At 61.5% G+C, this 20,979-nt stretch overlaps 1 protein-coding gene across 1 annotated transcript; it reads right to left on the bottom strand.

Moving 5' to 3' along the window:
• Positions 1-744: 744 nt before the first annotated feature.
• On the bottom strand, positions 745-15,450 carry SP2 (Sp2 transcription factor). Its single transcript, XM_082297522.1, has 7 exons — positions 15,390-15,450; positions 10,973-11,048; positions 9,389-10,348; positions 8,477-8,774; positions 6,715-6,889; positions 5,869-6,062; positions 745-1,852 (listed from the first exon to the last, which is right to left on the bottom strand). Exons 2-7 carry the CDS (start codon positions 11,033-11,035, stop codon positions 1,752-1,754), a joined length of 1,791 nt encoding a protein of 596 aa, XP_082153648.1. The 5' UTR covers positions 11,036-11,048; positions 15,390-15,450; the 3' UTR covers positions 745-1,751.
• Between the last annotated feature and the right edge of the window lie 5,529 nt (positions 15,451-20,979).

Genomic DNA, 20,979 nt, shown 5'->3' with positions numbered 1-20,979 from the left:
GGGATTTGGGGACACAGGGATTTGGGGACACAGGGCACAGGGAAGACAGGGATGGGTATGTGGCCCTGAGGGATGCTGGGACAAGGGACGGGGATTTGGGGACACGAGGATTTGGGGACAGTGAGCACAGGGTAGACAGGGATGGGATATTTAGGTTTGGGGGGATTGTGACAAGGGACTGGGAGATGGGGGACACAGGGATTTGGGGACACGGGGATTTGGGGACAGTAAGCACAGGGAAGGTGGGGATGGGATATTTGGGCCTGGGGGGATTGTGATAAGGGACTGGGAGACGGGGGACACGGGGATTTGGGGACACGGGGATTTGGGGACAGTGAGCACAGGGTAGACAGGGATGGGATATGTGGCCCTGAGGGGTGCTGGGACAAGGGACGGGGATTTGGGGACACGGGGATTTGGGGACATGGGGCACAGGGCAGACCAGGGATGGGACATGTGGCCCTGAGGGGTGCTGGGACAAGGGACGGGGATTTGGGGACAATCCCAGGCTCCAGACCCAGCAGCTCATTAGGAACAGAGCCGATGGCAGTGGCAGAGCAGCAAATTTCCCACAAATAACCCCATTCCCAGCGGTTTTGGGGATTCCCACCAACAAATCCCAGCGTTCCACCCTCGGCTCTTCCCCCCGGCTGCATCCACGATATTCCCAGGAAAAGAGAGGGAAAAGGAGCCCGGATTTGCCTCTGGGGACTAAATTTATTTAGCAAGGAAAAGCTCCCGGCTGCCTCCGGGTACAGCTCAGAAAACTGGGAACAGATCCATCACATAATCCAGGGAAACGCCCTCGGGGGCGGGCACAACTCAAAAATAAAGTGGATTTGTTTAATTTAAAAGCTCCAAAGCAATATAATCTATGATACAATGTACACTGTACACGGGGAAAGGGGGGAGGAGGAGGAAGGAAGGGGAGGGATCCACACACGGGGGGGGGAAAAAAAAAAAACAAACCAACAAAACGGGGATGAAAGCCCAAAATTCCGCCAAAAAAAAAAAAAAAAAAAGGAAAATAAAGAAAAAAAAAGAAAGAAAGAAAAAAAAAAAAGAAAAAAAAGGGGGGAAAACGCTGACGTTGCTGGGAAATAAAAATTGGGAGGGGGAAATAAAAATTGGGAGGGAGAAATAAAAATTGGGAGGGAGAAATAAAAATTGGGAGGGAGAAATAAAAATTGGGAGGGGGAGGGGATGGATTTGCCAAGAGAGGGGGAAAAAAAAAAAAAGAAAAAAAGAAAAAGAGTTTTAGGGGGAGGAAATCCAGGGGATTAAATAGATTTAAAAAAGCACTCATGATCCACAGGGTGGGGATGTGGGAGAGGGGGAGCGTAAGGCAACGATCTCCATAGAAAAAAAGGGATTTTCCAAAGGGAATATAGATATTTATAGCTATTTATAGACTTTAAATATATAAAGTAGGAATGTGCTGTGGAGCCTCTCCCGGGTGTCCCCTCCGTGCCCGTGGCTCCTGCCCCACATCCTGGGGCACTCTGGGGAGAAGGAGGGGGGGAACAGCTCTGGGCCACCCCCTGACCCCCTGTAGGGCTGCAGGGAGGGGTCAGCCCCACACCCCTTTTATTTTTTGGGGTGCTCAGGGGATGCTGGGGACATCCCCAGGGGGTCCCCGCTCGGGAGTGCCGTGGATCCGGGATCCGGGGTGTTGGGATTGGAGGTGGGGAGGTGCTGGGGGGGGGGTTTGAAGGGCAGCTCCAGGCCCATCATGGTCCCCCCGCTGTCCCCTACAAGTTCTTGGTGACCAGGTGGGTTTTATAGTGCTTGGTGAGGTGGTCGGAGCGCATGAAGCGTTTCTGGCACTGGGCGCACTCGAAGCGTTTGTCACCTGTGGGGAGAGGGGAACGCTCAGGGGGTGGCACTTGGGGGGGGAAAGGTTTGGGACACCCCCTCTGTGCCTGTGACAGGACACCTCTGTCACCGGGATAACCCCCAGAGCAGCAGAGATTCCCTAAAATCCTCCGACACCCCTAAAATCTTCCTGCACTCCCTCCCAGTATCTCAAACCCCAAGATCATCTGGGGTCCAGGATCATCCCAGTGCTGCCCTGTGGCTCTTGGGGTGCTGGTGACACCCCCAGGAAAGGTCCCCGTTAATCCCTGCCACCCCTTTGCAGGACACCTCTGTCACCGGGATAACCCCCAGAGCAGCAGAGATTCCCTAAAATCCTCCGACACCCCCAAAATCTTCCTGCACTCCCTCCCAATATCTCAAACCCCAAGATCATCTGGGGTCCAGGATCATCCCACAGCGCTCTGCTGTGGCTCTTGGGGTGCTGGTGACACCCCCAGAGCAGCAGAGATTCCCTAAAATCCTCCGACACCCCCAAAATCTTCCTGCACTCCCTCCCAATATCTCAAACCCCAAGATCATCTGGGGTCCAGGATCATCCCAGTGCTGCCCTGTGGCTCTCGAAGCGTTTGTCACCTGTGGGGACGCTCAAGGGGTGGCACTTGGGGGGGAAAGTTTGGGACACCCCCCCCATGCCTGTGTTGTCCCAAACTGCCAGTGTCACCCCAATCCCCACGCCAGGTGTGTCCCCTGTGCTTTTGTAGGATATCTCTGTCACTGGGATAACCCCAAACCAAGCAGGAACGCCCCCAAAATCTTCCTAACCCATTTCCCCCCTGGGAATTTGGGGAGAACGTGCCCAGGATCATCCCACAGCGCTCTGCTGTGGCTCTTGGGGTGCTGGTGACACCCCCAGGAAAGGTCCCCGTTAATCCCTGCCACCCCTTTGCAGGACACCTCTGTCACCGGGATAACCCCCAGAGCAGCAGAGATTCCCTAAAATCCTCCGACACCCCCAAAATCTTCCTGCACTCCCTCCCAGTATCTCAAACCCCAAGATATCTGGGGTCCAGGATCATCCCACAGCGCTCTGCTGTGGCTCTTGGGGTGCTGGTGACACCCCCAGAGCAGCAGAGATTCCCTAAAATCCTCCGACACCCCCAAAATCTTCCTGCACTCCCTCCCAGTATCTCAAACCCCAAGATCATCTGGGGTCCAGGATCATCCCAGTGCTGCCCTGTGGCTCTCGAAGCGTTTGTCATCTGTGGGGACGCTCAAGGGGTGGCACTTGGGGGGCAAAGTTTGGGACACCCCCCCCATGCCTGTGTTGTCCCAAACCGCCAGTGTCACCCCAATCCCCACGCCAGGTGTGTCCCCTGTGCTTTTGTAGGGTATCTCTGTCACTGGGATAACCCCAAACCAAGCAGGAACGCCCCCAAAATCTTCCTAACCCATTTCCCCTCATGGAATTTGGGGAGAACGTGCCCAGGATCATCCCACAGCGCTCTGCTGTGGCTCTTGGGGTGCTGGTGACACCCCCAGGAAAGGTCCCCGTTAATCCCTGCCACCCCTTTGCAGGACACCTCTGTCACCGGGATAACCCCCAGAGCAGCAGAGATTCCCTAAAATCCTCCGACACCCCCAAAATCTTCCTGCACTCCCTCCCAATATCTCAAACCCCAAGATATCTGGGGTCCAGGATCATCCCAGTGCTGCCCTGTGGCTCTCGAAGCGTTTGTCACCTGTGGGGACGCTCAAGGGGTGGCACTTGGGGGGGAAAGTTTGGGACACCCCCCCCGTGCCTGTGTTGTCCCAAACTGCCAGTGTCACCCCAATCCCCACGCCAGGTGTGTCCCCTGTGCTTTTGTAGGGTATCTCTGTCACTGGGATAACCCCAAACCAAGCAGGAACGCCCCCAAAATCTTCCTAACCCATTTCCCCCCTGGGAATTTGGGGAGAACGTGCCCAGGATCATCCCACAGCGCTCTGCTGTGGCTCTTGGGGTGCTGGTGACACCCCCAGAGCAGCAGAGATTCCCTAAAATCCTCCAACACCCCCAAAATCTTCCTGCACTCCCTCCCAATATCTCAAACCCCAAGATCATCTGGGGTCCAGGATCATCCCAGTGCTGCCCTGTGGCTCTTGGGGTGCTGGTGACACCCCCAGGACAGGTCCCCTTTAATGCCCCTGTCCCATTCCTGTGACACCTCTGTCACGCCCATCATTGGGACAACCCAAAAGCAGCAGAGACCCCTCCCCCAAAATCTTCCAGTCCCCCCTAAAAAACTCCAACCACAAACACAACTTGGGGTGTCCCACCCTCCCAGTGCTCCGGGGAGGGATTTGGGGCGGGATTTGGGGTGAATTCTTCGGAAAACGGGACCCCCCAGCAGCCCCCAGACCTGTGTGAGTGACTGGGGTGGGATTTGGGGCGGGATTTGGGGTGAATTCCTCAGGAAAGGCCCCCTAGCAGCCCCCAGACCTGTGTGAGTGAGTGGGGCGGGATTTGGAGCAGGATTTGGGGCGGGATTTGGGGTGAATTCTTCGGAAAACGGGACCCCCCCAGCAGCCCCCAGACCTGTGTGAGTGACTGGGGTGGGATTTGGGGTGGGATTTGGGGTTGGATTTGGGGCAGGATTTGGGGTGAATTCCTCAGCAAAGGCCCCCCCAGCACCCCCCAGACCTGTGTGAGTGACCGGGGTGGGATTTGGGGCGGGATTTGGGGCAGGATTTGGGGTGAATTCCTCAGGAAAGGCCCCCCCAGCAGCCCCCAGACCTGTGTGGGTGAGTGGGGTGGGATCTGGGGCGGGATTTGGGGTGAATTCCTCAGGAAAGGAGACCCCAGACCTGTGTGAGTGACTGGGGTGGGATTTGGGGTGGGATTTGGGGTGAATTCCTCAGGAAAGGAGCCCCCAGACCTGTGTGAGTGACTGGGGTGGGATTTGGGGCAGGATTTGGGGTGAATTCCTCAGGAAAGGAGCCCCCAGACCTGTGTGAGTGACCGGGATGGGATTTGGGGTGGGATTTGGGGCGGGATTTGGGGCGGGATTTGGGGTGAATTCCTCAGCAAAGGCCCCCCAGCAGCTCCCAGACCTATGTGAGTGACTGGGGTGGGATTTGGGGCGGGATTTGGGACGGGATTTGGGGCAGGATTTGGGGTGAATTCCTCAGCAAAGGCCCCCCAGCAGCTCCCAGACCTATGTGAGTGACTGGGGTGGGATTTGGGGCGGGATTTGGGACGGGATTTAGGGCAGAATTTGGGGTGAATTCCTCAGGAAAGGCCCCCTAGCAGCCCCCAGACCTGTGTGAGTGAGTGGGGCGGGATTTGGGGCAGGATTTGGGGCGGGATTTGGGGTGAATTCTTCGGAAAACGGGACCCCCCCAGCAGCCCCCAGACCTGTGTGAGTGAGCGGGGCGGGATTTGGGGTGGGATTTGGGGTGGGATTTGGGGCAGGATTTTGGGGTGAATTCCTCAGCAAAGGCCCCCCCAGCACCCCCCAGACCTGTGTGGGTGACCGGGGTGGGATTTGGGGCGGGATTTGGGGTGAATTCCTCAGGAAAGGAGTCCCCAGACCTGTGTGAGTGACTGGGGTGGGATTTGGGGTGGGATTTGGGGTGAATTCCTCAGGAAAGGAGCCCCCAGACCTGTGTGAGTGACTGGGGTGGGATTTGGGGCAGGATTTGGGGCAGGATTTGGGGTGAATTCCTCAGGAAAGGCCCCCCAGCAGACCCCAGACCTGTGTGGGTGAGTGGGGCGGGATCTGGGGCGGGATTTGGGGTGAATTCCTCAGGAAAGGAGCCCCCAGACCTGTGTGAGTGACTGGGGTGGGATTTGGGGTGGGATTTGGGGTGAATTTCTCAGGAAAGGAGTCCCCAGACCTGTGTGAGTGACTGGGGTGGGATTTGGGGCGGGATTTGGGGTGAATTCCTCAGCAAAGGCCCCCCCAGCACCCCCCAGACCTGTGTGAGTGACCGGGGCGGGATTTGGGGTGGGATTTGGGGCAGGATTTGTGGTGAATTCCTCAGGAAAGGCCCCCCCAGCAGCCCCCAGACCTGTGTGGGTGCGCGCGTGCCGCTGCAGCTCGTCGGAGCGCGTGAAGCGCTTGCCGCAGAACACCCAGTTGCACACGAAGGGCCGCTCGCCCGTGTGCAGCCGCACGTGCGCCCGCAGCAGCGACGTCTTGCGGAACGTCCGGCCGCACTCCGGGATGTGGCAGATGTGCTTCTTCTTCCCGGGATCGCCCGGCCTGCGCAGGGAAAGGATCACGGGATGGATCGGGTCGGGAAGGAGGTTTGAGATCATCGAGTCCAATCTGGGAGCTGAGATGTTCTCAGCAAGCCCAGCACCGGGTGCCACGTGCAGGTTTTGTTCAAGCCTTCCAGGGATGGTGGCTGTGTCCATCCCTGGGCAGATTCAGTGTGGAATTCCTTTCTGATGTCTGACCTAACCTTCCCCTGGCAGCACAGCTCGAGGCTGTGTCCTCTCATCCTGTCGCTGTTCCCTGGGAGAAGAGACCAAACCCCGCCTGGCTGGGAGTTGTGGAGTGACCAGCTCACTCCAGAGCCTCCTTTTCTCCAGGCTGAACAACCTCAGCTCCCTCAGCTGTTCCTCACAGGGTTTGTGCTCCAGACCCCTCACCAGCCTTGTTGGACTTCTCTGGACACTCTCCAGCCTCTCAATGTACCTTCCTGAATTGGGGGGCCCAGAACTGGACACAGCACTCGAGGTGCAGCCCAGTACAGGGGAAGAATGACCTCCCTGACCCTGCTGGCCACTCCATTCCTCATCCAGACCAGGAGCCACTGCCCTTTTTGGCTCATGTTGGTTGTCCACCAGTACCCCCAGCTCCCTTTCTGCCTGGGTTATCCCGGGAGAGGCAGATGCAGCTCCGAACTCACCGCTTCTCGCCGTCCTTGCAGTTGGGGCAGGTGCAGGCCATCCTCCTCCTCTTCTCCCCGGGCTGGATGTCCCCGGACAGCGCCTGCTCCATCTGCAGCTGGATCTGGGTGGGGCTCAGCCCGCTGATGGTCACGTTGTTGCCGGACACGTTCTGCACCGTCAGCTGCTGCTGGCCTGGGGAGGGAAAAGTGGGATCAGGATCCATCCACGCTCCTCCCAGCGGACCCTAAATTTGTCCCCGCTTCCAGCCCTGCATGCAGCACAGCCCCCTTTGCCCCGTGCTGCTCCCGGTAAGTCCCTTTTTTCTGAATATACTGTGCGGTTTTTCAAAGTTTTCGGTTTTCGACCCTTTTGGGGGGCGGGGAAAAAAAGGATCAAAGAGGAAACAAAAAAGAAACTTTGAAAAAACGTGCAATATATTGAGCAAAAAAACGGGACTTACCCCGCAGCCTAAGGGCCGCTCCAGGCTCGGGCGTCCCTGGCAGCCGTGACGGGGGCTGGAAAGAAGAAGACGGGGTCAGCGTCAGCAAGCGGGATGGGGACTGGGAATGGGATCGGGGTGGGATCGCTGCTCCCAGGGCAGCAGGGAGGAGAAGGAGGAGGAGGAGGAGGAGGAGAAGGAGGAGGAGGAGGAGAAGGAGAAGAACAAGTGGGATTTCCAGCAGAGCAGCGAAGGCAGCAGGGAGGGAGCGCAGGCGAAGAGCGAGGGATCCGCCGGGAAGGCAGCGCGGAGCCGAGGGACGTGGCAGCTCCGGAGGAGGTGGGAACGTCCTGGCTGAGCCCTGGCCCGGCTCATCACACCCGTGGGCAGCAGGTCCTACTGGTCCCCTCCACATCTGCCCCTGGAATCTCCAATTAAATCCACCCCCCCCCCCCCATCCCCGGGAAAGGCGATCCCGGGAGAACGGCGGAGCGGGAAACCGCGCCGGGATGGGATTTGTGCTGACGCCGCTCGGAGCCAGGAAAGGAGGAGCAGATTGCCACTGGCAAAGGCAGCTGCTGGAGCAGAAACCGCGGCAGGCAGCAGGTCTGGCTGGATCAGGAGGGAGATAAAACTCCCCGCAGACACGGCTCCCTCCCCTCGGCTCCTCGGGAAAGGGCTGGCGGCGGAATGGGGGCCAGGGCGGCTGCAGGGACGTGGCTTTCTTGGGATCGGGAGCACCGGGGTGGTGCCCGGCTGGTTTTGGGATTAAGGAAGATGCCTGGAGTGAGGGGGTCACTGCCTGGGAATGGTGATCCCTGGCCATGGAGCTGCAAGAACGGAGCTGTGTGTGTGAAGGTGCCTGTGCCGGGTTTGGGAACTCGGGAGAGTTCCTTGTTCCCAGGGGATGCAGGGAGATGTTCCAGCCCCAGGATGGGGGGATCTGGAATGGGATCCATGGCAGGGGTGGCTGCAGAAGGGACAACTGTGTCCCTCTGCTCAGCTGGGCTCCAATTCTCTGGGGAAAAAACCACCTCAAGGATTTGGGAACAGAGCTGACGAGGCGACAGAGCCGAGCTGAGCTCCCGGGAAACCTCAGACGCTTCCCGCAGCTGTGTCCCTGCTATGCACAGCCTGCCAGGATACGCCCGGAATCACCCAAAGAACACCTTGGCAAACACTCCCAGCTTCCTGGAGCCACCACAGAAGGTGCTGACACCTCCTCCACAACCACACTCCCCCCTCGGCGCCACGAGGGATCCCATCCCACCCTCAGGAGCCTCGGGGAGCTGCTCACCGACCCCATCCCCGGCCCCCAACTCCCGCCCGGTGCCACCCACCTCCGGTGTTGGTGATGGTGACGGGGACGCCCTGCACCTGCACGCCGTTGATGTTGATGGTCTGCATGGCCTGGGCAGCTGCTGCCAGCTGTGCCGCGTTCAGGCTCAGGATGCCCCCGGCCGGGGCGATCTTGGGCAGCGGCCGCTCCTTGCGCGGGGCCGGTTTGCGGCCGCCGGGGCCGGGGCTGCGGGACACGGGGCTGCCGCAGGACGTCCCCGACGATGGAGCCATGGCCATGGAGGAGGCCTCCTGGAGCAGCACGGTCTGCAGCTCGCCTGAGGGGGTCTTGAAGTAGACCTGGAGGAGAGGAAGAGGGGTGGGATCCACCCGCACAGCCCAGGAATTGCGGGGATGGTTTGGGTCGGGATGGAGCTTAAAGATGGGCTCGTTTCAACTTGCACGGGATGGTTTTTGTTGTCCCAGGTGGCTCCAGCCTGGGCTTGGACACTTCCAGGTTCTCTGGGAATTCCATCCCAGCCCCTCCCCACCCTCACAGGGAAGTGAATGTGGACCTTTGTGGCCCTCCTGGAGAAAGGAGAAAGGGCCTGGCTTTTGCTCAAGGCCACACAAAGACACCAACCCCTCTCCCAGCACCCGTCATTTCCCAGGAACTCCCCAGCAGGCTGGCTCATCCCAACCCCAACACTGGGCAGGTTTCAGGGACACCAGAGCCCCTCCAGGCCCTATAAAAGCAGGATGGCCAGGCTGGGAGAGCTCCCAAATCCCTGCAGAGGGAACAGCTCCAGCAGCTGGTGCTCCCAACCACCAGAGAACCCACCCAGCAACGCCTAAACCCGACCCCAAACCGGGAACACCTCACAAACCCTTCCAGCTCCTAAATCCTGGGAGTAACACTCAGACCAACCAGCAGAGACAGATCCCCCCCCCCCAAAACCCCAAACAGGCGATACCTGGGTGGGAGTGGGCTCGGCTGCCTGGATCTGGAAGTTCTGCGAGGATTTCTGGGGCACGGTGGGCAGCGTGGCCGAGGCGGCCTGCACCACGCGCAGCGCCTGCTGCGGGATCTGCACCACCTGCGACTCCTGCTTGGGCTGCACCACCTGCACCTGCTGCACCACGGCCGGCTGCCCCGAGCCCGGGCTCTGCACGATCAGCAGGTTGTTGCCAGCCTGGATGATGTTCTCCGCCGTGGTCTCGATCAGCACCGTCTCCACCTGCTCGGTCACGGCCACGGCGGCCGGCTGGGTGGGGGACATGGCCTTTTTCCGAGGCTTTTTGCTGGGTTTGGAAGGGCTGTCCGTGAGGAGCTGGGCCTGGCCGCCCGTCTCGGGGCTCACCAGGTTGTTGACGGGCAAGGTCAAGGTGACGTTGCTGGCCCCGGGCAGTTTGACCACGCCGCCGCCCGTGCCCGATGCCGCCGCCGCCGCTTTCTGCGCCGGGGCCGGTTTGATGGGCACGGGCTTGTGCGAGGAAGAGGAAGGCGTGAGGATGGCCTGGTTGGTGCCTGGGATGATCTGGATCTGGTTGGGCTGCACCTGGATGGTCTGAGGCGTGCCAGGCTGCAGCTGTGGCACCGCCTGGTACTGGATGTTGGAGGAGGACGAGGACGAGGACGAGGAGCGCGAGCCTTTGTTGAGCACGGCCGGGTTCTGGATGGCGAAAACCAGCTGCCCGCCGGGGTAGGAGGTGCCCACCTGGGAGCCCTGGATCTGGAAGAGGTTCCCTTTGGAGGACAGGATGCCGATGCTGTTCTTGGCCGAGCCCAGGGGCAGCGGGGCGGGTTTGATGGGCACCAGTTTGCGAGGGGTGGGCTGCGGAGGGGCCGGCGGCGTCACGGCGGCTTCCACGGCGGGGGGACCGATCTTGCTACATGTGGCTGCCAGCAGGGCCAGGGGAGAGGGCTGGGAGTCCTGGGGAGACAGGGAAATCAGTGCCAAGCACCCGCAGGAACCAGCCCGTGCTAACGAGACGCCCCTGATTAAGGGAGCTGCTTAATTACCCACGTGTGCCTTTACGGGATCGCAGAATTGCAGGATCGCTGTGGTTGGAAAGGATCTTTGAGATCATCCAGTCCCACCTGGGTGACACTTTGTCACTGGGTGCCACGTCCAGCCTGTCCTTAAACGCCTCCAGGTGACCTCACCACACCCCTGAGCAGCCCATCCCAAACCAACCAATTCCTAAATTTTCCTCTGATGAAATCCCTGCCCACGTCCAGCACCCCACTGCCTTTAGCAGTGGTGACATTGGGATGGTGACAACCTTTAAATCCCATTCCTGGGTCCTTAAAACCACCACGAGGCTGTGGATATCCTGGAAACCTCCTGGGATTCACCCCCTGGAACATCACAGACAGCTCGAATCCCAAACCCACCCCGAGGTACACGAGAGACCCTCAGGGAAAACACAGGGAGGAGCAACAAACACCGGGATCAGCACTGGGAATGAGCCCCCGGAGTGGCTCCAGGGCCTGTCCTGCTGTCCTGGCTCCTCCTGCATCCCGGGAAAAACTCCTGAGGACGGGCTGGACTCACCTGGGCGGCGGAGGCGGCCGGCTGCAGGTATTCACTGGGGCTGACGGCGGCAGTGGCTGCCATGCTGTCCCTCGAGCTGTGGGGACAGGGAGCGGGCAGGGATCAGCCCAGCAGCTCCTCGGGGAGCCCAGCCCGAGGCTCTGATCCCAAGGGATTCCCCTGGGATCTCCCGAAATCATCCCACCTCACCCACACTTTCAGAGGGGCGACGGAACCGCCCCCGGCGCGTCCCCTTCTCCCCCCGCTTTGGCCTTCGTTTGCTTCCCAGAGGGAAATCCCAGCGAGTGCTCCCGGATCTCCCTCGTTTTCCTGCAACCCAGCACAGCCCTGGCTTGAAGGAGCAGCCCCTCAAAAGTGACAGAGCCCCCCCAGCTTCGAAGCGGGTGCGCCCGGCGAGCCGAAATCTTCCTGTTTCCAGCCGGAAATCTTCCCATTCCCAGCCTGAAACCTTCCCAGTCTGAAACCTTCCCATTCCCAGCCTGAAATCTTCCCATTCCCAGCCTGAAACCTTCCCAGCCTTAAATCTTCCCATTCCAGCCTGAAACCTTCCCATTCCAGCCTGAAACCTTCCCATTCCAGCCTGAAACCTTCCCATTCCCAGCTTTAAATCTTCCCATTCCAGCCTGAAACCTTCCCATTCCCAGCTTTAAATCTTCCCATTCCAGCCTGAAACCTTCCCATTCCAGCCTGAAACCTTCCCATTCCCAGCTTTAAATCTTCCCATTCCAGCCTGAAACCTTCCTGTTTCTAGCCCAAAATCTTCCGAGCCTGAAATCTTCCCATTCCAGCCTGAAATCTTCCCATTTCCAGCCTGAAACCTTCCCATTCCAGCCTGAAACTTTCCCATTCCCAGCCCGAAACATTCCCATCCCAGCCCAAAATCTTCCCATTCCAGCCTAAAACCTTCCCATTTCCAGCCTGAAACCTTCCTGTTTCTAGCCCAAAATCTTCCCAGCCTGAAATCTTCCCACTCCCAGCCTGAAATCTTCCCATTCCCAGCCCAAAATCTTCCCATTCCAGCGTGAAACTTTCCCATTCCAGCCTGAAACCTTCCAGTTTCCAGCTTTAAATCTTCCCATTCCAGCCTGAAATCTTCCCATTTCCAGCCTGAAACCATCCTGTTTCTAGCCCAAAATCTTCCCAGCCCAAAATCTTCCCATTCCAGCCCAAAATCTTCCCATTCCAGCCTGAAACTTTCCCATTCCCAGCCCGAAACATTCCCATCCCAGCCCAAAATCTTCCCAGCCTGAAATCTTCCCATTTCCAGCCTGAAACCTTCCTGTTTCCAGCCCAAAATCTTCCCATTCCCAGGCTGAAATCTTCCCAGCCTGAAACCTTCCCATTCCCAGCCTGAAATTATCCCAGTTCCAGCCTGAAACCTTCCCATTCCAGCCTGAAACTTTCCCATTCCCAGCCCGAAACGTTCCCATCCCAGCCCAAAATCTTCCCATTCCAGCCTGAAATCTTCCCATTTCCAGCCTGAAACCTCCCTGTTTCAAGCCCAAAATCTTCCCAGCCTGAAATCTTCCCATTCCCAGCCTGAAACCTTCCTGTTTCTAGCCCAAAATCTTCCCAGCCTGAAACCTTCCCATTCCAGCCCAAAATCTTCCCATTCCCAGCCTGAAACCTTCCTGTTTCCAGCCCAAAATCTTCCCATTCCCAGGCTGAAATCTTCCCAGCCTGAAACCTTCCCATTTCCAGCCTGAAATTATCCCATTTCCAGCCTGAAACCTTCCTGTTTCCATCCCAAAATCTTCCCAGCCTGAAACTTTCCCATTCCCAGCCCGAAAACTTCCCATTCCAAGCCCTGCTGCCTGTTTTTCCAACTTTGGGAATTAAAAGGAATTCAGGGCAAGATTTGTGGCTTTGAACAGTTTCTTTTTAAGGGTTTAAGCCGGGGGGGGGGGGACAAAAAAAAAAAAAGACTCCTAAATCCTCACGATTTGCTCCGTGTTTTCTTCTGGATTTGGAGACAAATTTCCTTTGGCAAGTTTCCCTGGCCACTCCATCAGATTTCCCTGGATAAGCACGGGCTGGCTGAGGGTGACAGGGACAGCCCCGACCCCAAAGGCCCTTCCTGGGAGCAGCCAGGATGTGGGGAAAAAAGGGGAAAACGAGGAATTTCCTTCGTTTTGAAGCTGCCAGGACCTTTAAACCGGGAGAGAATTCCTCCAGGAGATGGAGGAGCAGCCAAATCTCCCGCAAAACCCCAGGTGAGACCTCTTGGATAGCCCGGGATAACGGGATATGGGGAGTTTTTCCTCAAACTGAGCCACTGAGAGGTGGAAAAACCGGGAAAAGTGACAAAGTGGGAACAGCTCCAGCTCCAAATCCTTGGGAAGAGGCAGGTGGGAGTCGCGGGCGCCTTGGAAAAGGGCACCCATTCCCTTGGGATGTGCCCAGGGCTGGCCCGGGATAAACGGGAATGTTCTTCCCGGGATTTTGTGCGGCTGCTTCCATGGGAATTAGAGCTGAGGATTAACAGCCCCGGCTGCGAATCGGAGCAGGGCTGAGCCCGCCAGGGAGGAGGCAGATCCCGGGAAAAATCCCATTATCCCGGAAAAATAAATGGGGATTTGACCAAGGGAAGCCCGGGGTGATCCCTCCGTGTGTTTCCCACCCGTGGTGGGAGCTCGGGTGAAGCAGAGTGCCCTAAAATCCATGGAAAACTCCCAAAAAAAAAAAAAAAACCAAACCAAACCCCTCGGGATTAACAAAACCTCCCCCAAGAGGAGCAGCTCCATTTGTTTTTCCAGGGAAAACGAACATTCCAAGCCTAAAGGGGCTCAAGCACCCGCGGATTTCCATATCAACAGCAGGAAATCGGCAAAGCCTCGGGATAATCCCGGCCGGGATTCACAGAGGGATTGGGTTCAAACCCGCTCCGGGGCTCGCCAGAACCCACTCTGGGGTTTGTTGGGGTTTGTTTTTTTTTTTTTTTTTGAAATTCCCGGTGTTTTGAGGGATAAAGAGGAAAAGCAGCTGAAATCCAGGGAGCTGGGAGCACGGGAAGGAGCAGCCTCCGGGATGAAAGAGTGGGAATCAAAGCGGATCTTGGGGAACCCTCGAGGAGGGAAACTTCCAGCAGCAGCACAGCGTCGTGCTGGGGCTGGACACGCTCAGGAATCGGGGAGAAGGCCGCGTGTTTGTCCCCCTGATGCACCCCAAAACCCGGGATGGGTCCTGCCGCTGCCCAAAGCCCATCAGGGGAAGGAATCCCACCAGGGAAATGAATCCCACAAAGGGAAAACAGCCCCAAATCCCACCAGGGAAACGAATCCCACCAAGGAAATTCGGGAACCATCCCAAATCCCACCAGGGAAATGAATCCCGCCAGGGAAATTCGGGAACCATCCCAAATCCCACCAGGGAAATTCGGGAACCACCCCAAACCCCACCAGGGAAACGAATCCCACCAGGGAAATTCGGGAACCATCCCGAATCCCACCAGGGAAATGAATCCCACCAGGGAAATTCGGGAACCATCCCAAATCCCACCAGGGAAATGAATCCCACCAGGGAAATTTGGGAACCATCCTGAATCCCATCAGGGAAATTTGGGAACCATCCTGAATCCCACCAGGGAAACGCATCCCACCAGGGAAATTCGGGAACCATCCCAAATCCCACCAGGGAAACGAATCCCACCAGGGAAATTCGGGAACCATCCCAAATCCCACCAGGGAAATTCGGGAACCATCCCGAATCCCACCAGGGAAATGAATCCCACCAGGGAAATTCGGGAACCATCCTGAATCCCACCAGGGAAATTCGGGAACCATCCCAAATCCCACCAGGGAAACGAATCCCACCAGGGAAATTCGGGAACCATCCCGAATCCCGCCAGGGAAATTTGGGAACCATCCCGAATCCCACCAGGGGAATTCGGGAACCATCCCAAACTCCACCGCGGCAACAGCTCCCCCAAAGGGAACCAGCCCGAATCCCTCTCCAAATCCCACAAAATCCCCATCCCCAACTCCCCCTCCCCGCGTCCCCAGCCCCGCCACCCCCCCCAAAAAAAACCCTAAAACCGGGGCGGCTCCCGCAGACCCCGACCCGGACCCCACGTGTGGGGGGGCGCCGGGCCCACCCCGCCCCCGCTGCCCCGGGACCCCCCGAGCACCCCGGGAGGCCCCCCCAGAACTGACCCCGCCACCTCCGGACCGGGATGAGGCGAGAATCCCCGGGGACCCCCCCTCACATCACACCCCGGGCCCCCCCCCCGGCCCCTCCGGGCGGTCCCGGGAGAGGCGGGTCCGAAAGGCCGGGCCCGCCCCCGACCGGGCCCCGGCGCCGGAAGCGCCGCCCGCCCGCCGGGCGCTGGGGGAGGGCGGGCCGGGGAGGCCGCAGGTCGCTCCCCGCCCCCGGCGGCCCCGGCGTGGCCGCGCCCCGGCCCCGCTCCCCCTGCACTGACCGGCCGGGGGCGGCGGCGGCTCCGACCCGCTCACGGCGCCATCTTCCTCCGCCGGGCACCGCCCTGCTGCGCCCGCCCCGCGAGGGGTTCTCGGCCAATCGCCGGCCGGCTTGTCGGCGTGCTGACCAATGGGCGGCGAGATGGTGGAACGGCGGCCAATCCGCGGCGGGATGGTGGGTTATGGGCAGCTGCTCCGAGCAATAGGGCTCGGGATGGGGGGGCCGCTCGGCCAATGGGCGCGGAGCGCCGAGGTGACGGACGGCGACCGAGAGCCAATAGCAGGGTGGATTTTTGATTGACAACACAACCGGCCAATGGACGCGAGCCCAGCCTGTGCCCATCGGCTGTTTGATTGACAGGCCTTCGGGGGGAAGGACTTCCTCGTGGGCGGGACCCGCCCAAAACACGGATTTTTATTGGTCAGCCGATTTTGATTGACAGATTGACGAGGCAATGGAATGGGCGAGGAGGACGAGCCGCGCTTGTGATTGGCCGAGGGGGGTCTGAGCAGTTGAAGCCGGATGACGTCAGCGGCGTCCCCCCCGCGGGTGGGGAGTCCCGGGGATCCCCCTCTCCCCCCCCCCCCATTAAAGGCTCCTCGGGGCACCCCGGGGTGGTCAGTGAGGAGCATTTGGGGGGGGGTCCGGGTGTGATGTCACCCAACGGGGGCTCCCGAAGGACCCCAACACCCCCGGAGCGGGGGCACAGCGGGGTTCCCGTCCCCCTGCAGAGCTCGGGGTGCTCAGAGGAGCTGGGGGTCCCCACAGCCCCCTCACAGAGCTGGGGTGCTGGGGGAGCTCGGGGTGCTCGGAGGGTTTGGGGTCCCCGGTTCTCTTGTAGGGTTCGGGGTGCTCAGAGGGGTTCCCGGTCCCCTTTCAGAGGTTGGGGTGCTCGGGGGGTTCTGGAGGGGTTTTGGGGGTGCTCACTCCCCTGGCAGTGCTCAGGGTGCCAGGAGAGATTAGGGATGCCCAGTCCCCGTGCGGATTTTGGGGTGCTCGGGAGGGCTCGGGTTCACAAAGACCGGGGCGTTCCGGGGGTTCAGGGCTCTCGGCGGGATGTGGGGGTGCCCAGCTCCCTTCTACGAGGGGCTCGGGGTTCTCTGAGAGGATGGGGGTCCCCATTCCCCTTGCCGAGGTTCGGGGGGGGGGCGGCTCAGGCTCCGTGGCGGGTTTTGGGGCGTTCCAGCTGCCAGAAGTGACGGCGATCCCCGACCCCTTTGCAGAGCTCGGGGGGTGCCCAAAGCGGACGGGGACCCCCAACCCCTCACCAAGATCGGGGTGCTCGGGTGGAGGAGGTCCCAGGGGGAGTCGGGGGTCGCCGCCGCCGCCGCCACCACCGGGGGTCCCGCCACCACCGGGGGTCCCGCCCCCACCCCGCGCCCCCCCGGAGGTGCCAGCCCCGGGGTGCCCAGCTGGCTCCAGCCCCCACGGGACCAGCAGCTCCCACTGGAGCCAAATAATTGCTCGGTGCTTTGTTGTGCCGTGTCTGTGGCCGCGGGGCCTCCATTTGTGGGAACCTGCTGTGGCGAGAGCCTCCCTTTAATTACCGCCCTCCCCGCGCTCCGGTTACTCATCACCGCCTGGCACCGGCGCCCCGACCCCCGCCCCGACACCCCAAAAGCCACGCGGGGGTCCCGCCGGGGTGCCGGAGCCCTCCGGAGCCACCCCGGCACCCCCCGGGTCCCTCCCGCCCCTGGGGCGCTGCAGGTGGAAGGGGCGGGGGTGGGGTTGGGTGGCCCGGAGGGGTCCCCGGGGCTTGGGGACACTCGGGGACATCCCCAGGGACACCGCGGCTCCGGCCAAGCTCGTAAAAGCCGCGGGAAGCAGCGCGGACGCGGGCGTTGGGTCTCTGTGCCGGGGACACGGGGACAGCCACGTGTGGGACGTGGCCGCGGCTCGGTGGCACCTGGCCCGGACCCCGATTCTGTCCCTGCGCCCCGGGGCGGGACCCCGGAGCTGGCGGGGGACATCCCAAATGGCATCGTCACCTCCTAGGGGCGGCACCCCGCGCTGGGGACCCTGCGACATCAGCCCGGGCTGGCGGGGGGACATCCCAAATGGCATCGCCACCCGGGGTGCGGACCCCCGGCGGCGACCCCACAAGTGCGGCCCAGGCTGCCAGGGGACATCGCACGTGGCACTGCCACCCTCCAGGGAGGGGACACCGGCTGGGGACCCCGAGCGGGGCTGTCCCCGCGGGCTCCGCCGAGGCTGGCACGGAGGGAGGGGCCAGGGTGACCCCCGGAGCCCCCCGGGTGGGCAGCGGGAGGCTCCGCTCCGGCCGGTCCCGCCCCGGCTGAAGGGACAAGTCCCGGCCTGTCGCTCCCTGCCTCAGTTTCCCCGGGCGGGAGTGACGCCGGCGCGGGCGCGATCCGTGTCACCGTGCCCGGGAAAGGGACATCGCCACCGTCCTGGAGGTGACACTGCTGCGCAGGGAGGGGGGACAGGGATGCGCTGGTTGGCACGGCGTGGCTGGGATGGGGACACGGGGACACACAGCACGCTCAGGCTGCACCGGGAGGTCCCGGAGGACCCAGAGGAGCCGGAGCGGTGACACGGAGCGAGGACACGCCATGCCTGCAGTCCCCCTGCCCGCTGTCCCCAAGCCCCCCGTGCCCACGCTCGGCCACGGGAACTGCGGCTCCTCCCCCGTCCCCGTCCCTCAGCGTCCCCAGCCCCGTGTCCCTGTCCCCAGTGCAGCCGGGTCCCATCCCCGGGGCACCCATGTCGCCTTCTCCCGGTGCCGCTGCCCCCAGCGCAGCTGCGTGTCCCTGTCCCCATGCCCGGTGCATCCCCGCGTCCCCGTTTCCCGTCCGTGTGCCCCATCCCCGGTGCAGCCCCGTGTCCCCGTCCCCAGTGCATCCACCTTTCCCAATTCCCTCTGCACCCGTGTCCCCATTCCCGCTGCAGCCCCGTGTCCCGTCTCTGGTGCAGTGTCCCTGTCCCCAAAGCACCCGCGTGTCCCAATTCCCATCCAGGTGTCCCATTCCCACCACATCCGTGTGTCCCATTCTCAGCGCAGCCGTGTCCCCACGTGCCCAGTTCAGCCCAGTGTCCGTGTCCGTGTCCCTGTCCCCTTCCCCACGTCCCCGTCCCCGCTGCCTCCACGTGCCCCGTGCCGGGCGGGCGCTGCCGGGCGCTCCCCACCCCGTGCCGGGCAGGTTTCCCCAGGCCGTGACTGACAGCCGGGCCGGTTGGGCGCAGATACGGCAGCGAGATTAGCACGGGACTAATTAAAACTCAAATTAAAAATCGCATTTAACCCTCCACCGAGCTGCCAGCTCCGTCGCCGCGTCGCAGAGGTCGAGTCCCGACAGTAATTCCTGCTCCCGCTGAGGAAACGCTGCCTCCGGGCACGCCGTGACCTGGCGCACGCTGCGGGCAGGGGAATCCCGTCGCGATAATCCCGATAGGTATCTCTGCCAGGCTGGCAGGTGGCCCTGTCCTCGGGGAGCAGGTGGGCAGCCCCTTGCCAGCTGTCCCCCAGGGCATGCTGGCTGGCACGGGGCTCGGCCGTTGTCCCCGTGCTGGCCCAGCTTGGGCACAGGCAGGGGGTCGTGTCCCACCATTTATTGTGACATCCCCGTGGGGCTGTGACCACCTCGCAGGGGCTGTGACCACCTCGTGGGGACCTTTACACCCCCCCCCCAGGACTGCGCCCACCCCACAGGGCTGTGACCACGCAGTGCCACCACCATCCCTTCCTCACCTGGCATCGTCCCCACCGCGCCACCTCCAAGAGTCTCGGGGTCCCCCCCGGGCTCCCACCAGTTCAACGTCACCCCAGCGTCACCCCCTCGGGGCCGTCTGGGCGTGGGGCCCCCCAAAACCCCCGGGGAGCTCCGTCTGTCCCCGTCTGAGGCCCCGCGGGCACCCCCGGGGTGTCCCCCCGGGACGGGGCGACCCAGACGGCGCAGTCCTGCGGCACCCGCGGCAGAGCTCCCTCGGGGACCCCTCCGGGACACCCCGACTGCGTGATCAGCACCCACCCGCGTGGGAGGGCGCACACGGATGTGCTCGGGGCCAGGGATGAGCTCAGACACGCGGTGTGACACCCGCTGCGCACACAGCGGCGGGGACACGCTCCTGTCCCACTCCCCTCTCCGATTTCTTGTATGGCCCAGGAGGAAATCGCCGGCCTTTCCGGAGCCAGGAGCGTTTGAAGTGCTCGGCCACAGGGCTGGGAGGAGGCTTGGGATGTCCCTTTGTCCCCCAGCATCGTCTTGGGGCCTGAGGGGACATCGCTGTGCCTCTGTTCCTCCATCCGCGTGGTACTGAGGGGGCCGGGAGGTGACTGTCCTGCTCCATCCCTCTGTCCTGCTCCATCCCTCTGTCCTGCTCCGTCCCTCTGTCCTGCTCCGTCCCTTCATCCCCCACCCCGATTTCCCCTGGGGCCAGCGCTGTCCCCAGCCCCCAGTGCTGTAGGGCTGCGCCTCCCCAGCCCGGTCCTGCCCTTGTCCCCCTCCCTGTCACCCACCAGGGCACAGCGACGGCCGTGTCCCCTCCGGGCCAGGCTGTGCCCAGCTCTGGGGACACCTCTGGCGAGTGGGGGGGACACCCCGAGGTCCCGCTGCAGTTTTGGACCCCTCCTGTCCCCACCGCAAACCCACCAGTCCCTCCTCGGTCCCTCGCCGGAGCTCCCTGATCACTCGGAGGGATTGGAGGCATTTGCCTCTTGCCTTATAATTTATGCAAATGAGCTCTGTAATAAGCTGTAATTTCAAGGCACTGGCTCGGGGTTTCAGACACTCGGTGGCGAGAGGAGATCCCCCCTGGAATGCGCCGGGATTCCCTTCCCATGCGTGGTCCCAGCTCTGCTTAAGGGGGATCCCCAGACACCCCAAATCCTGGTCCCCCCGTCCCCCCAGTCCTCCCAGTCCCCCCAGTCCTGTGCCACTGCCTCATCCCAGCAGGATCCCTGCCCAGGATCGGTGTTTTGGGATGGGTCTGGAGGGTCCCAGTGGGGTTTTGGGGGCCGGTGCTGGCAGGATGAGGCGGTCAGGGCCTTCCCAAATCCTCATCCTTGTCCCCACGGTGTTCCCCACATCCTCCCACCCTGCAGCCCCTTCCTGGAGAGGGACCTCGCTGGAAATGGCAGGGATGGGAGCAGCTGGGACCCTCCTGCACTGGGAGAACTGGGAGAAGTCCCTGGAGCAAAGGGACGTGGGACAGGCCACGTGTGCAGGGTGCACGGGTGGCTGAGGGGCAGCTGGGGACCAGGAGACACGGTCCCTGCTCCCTGTGGTGGCACGGCGGGGATGGGGACTGGGATGGGGACTGGGTATGGGGATGGGGTCTGGGATGGGGATGGCCAGAGCTGCACACGCCCAGTTTGCCCCAAAGAGCTGCTGGTGGCCACGATCCAGCCCCCAACAGGGGTCAGCCAGGGAGCCCGAGGCCACCAACAACACTCGGCGGTCCCCAAGCTGGAGCAGCCACAGGAACGGCCCTGGATCCTCCTGGGCAAGCAGAGGAAACACAGTGAGACCCTGGACTTGGGGGTCCCCCCAAATCCCCCATATGTGCCCTACAGAGCCCCGTGCGTGTGTTCAACCCATTTCTGCACAACCAACCCCACCAGCCGCTCGTCC

The sequence above is a fragment of the Coloeus monedula genome, assembly GCF_965178545.1.
Source record: "Coloeus monedula genome assembly, chromosome: 26".
NCBI lineage: Eukaryota > Metazoa > Chordata > Aves > Passeriformes > Corvidae > Coloeus > Coloeus monedula.
The sequence above is the reverse complement of the archived record's forward strand: the minus strand, read 5'-3'. Positions and strand labels throughout refer to the sequence as shown.

Bases quoted from the DNA above. Each gene is read 5' to 3' on its own strand.
- SP2 (XM_082297522.1), bottom strand. From the start codon at position 11,035: ATGGCAGCCACTGCCGCCGTCAGCCCCAGTGAATACCTGCAGCCGGCC. The intron at 10,349-10,972 runs GTGAGTCCAGCC...CTGTCTCCCCAG, and splicing joins CGGCCGCCTCCGCCGCCCAG to GACTCCCAGCCCTCTCCCCT. The intron at 1,853-5,868 runs GTCTGGGGGCTG...CTCTCCCCACAG, and splicing joins GCACGCGCGCACCCACACAG to GTGACAAACGCTTCGAGTGC.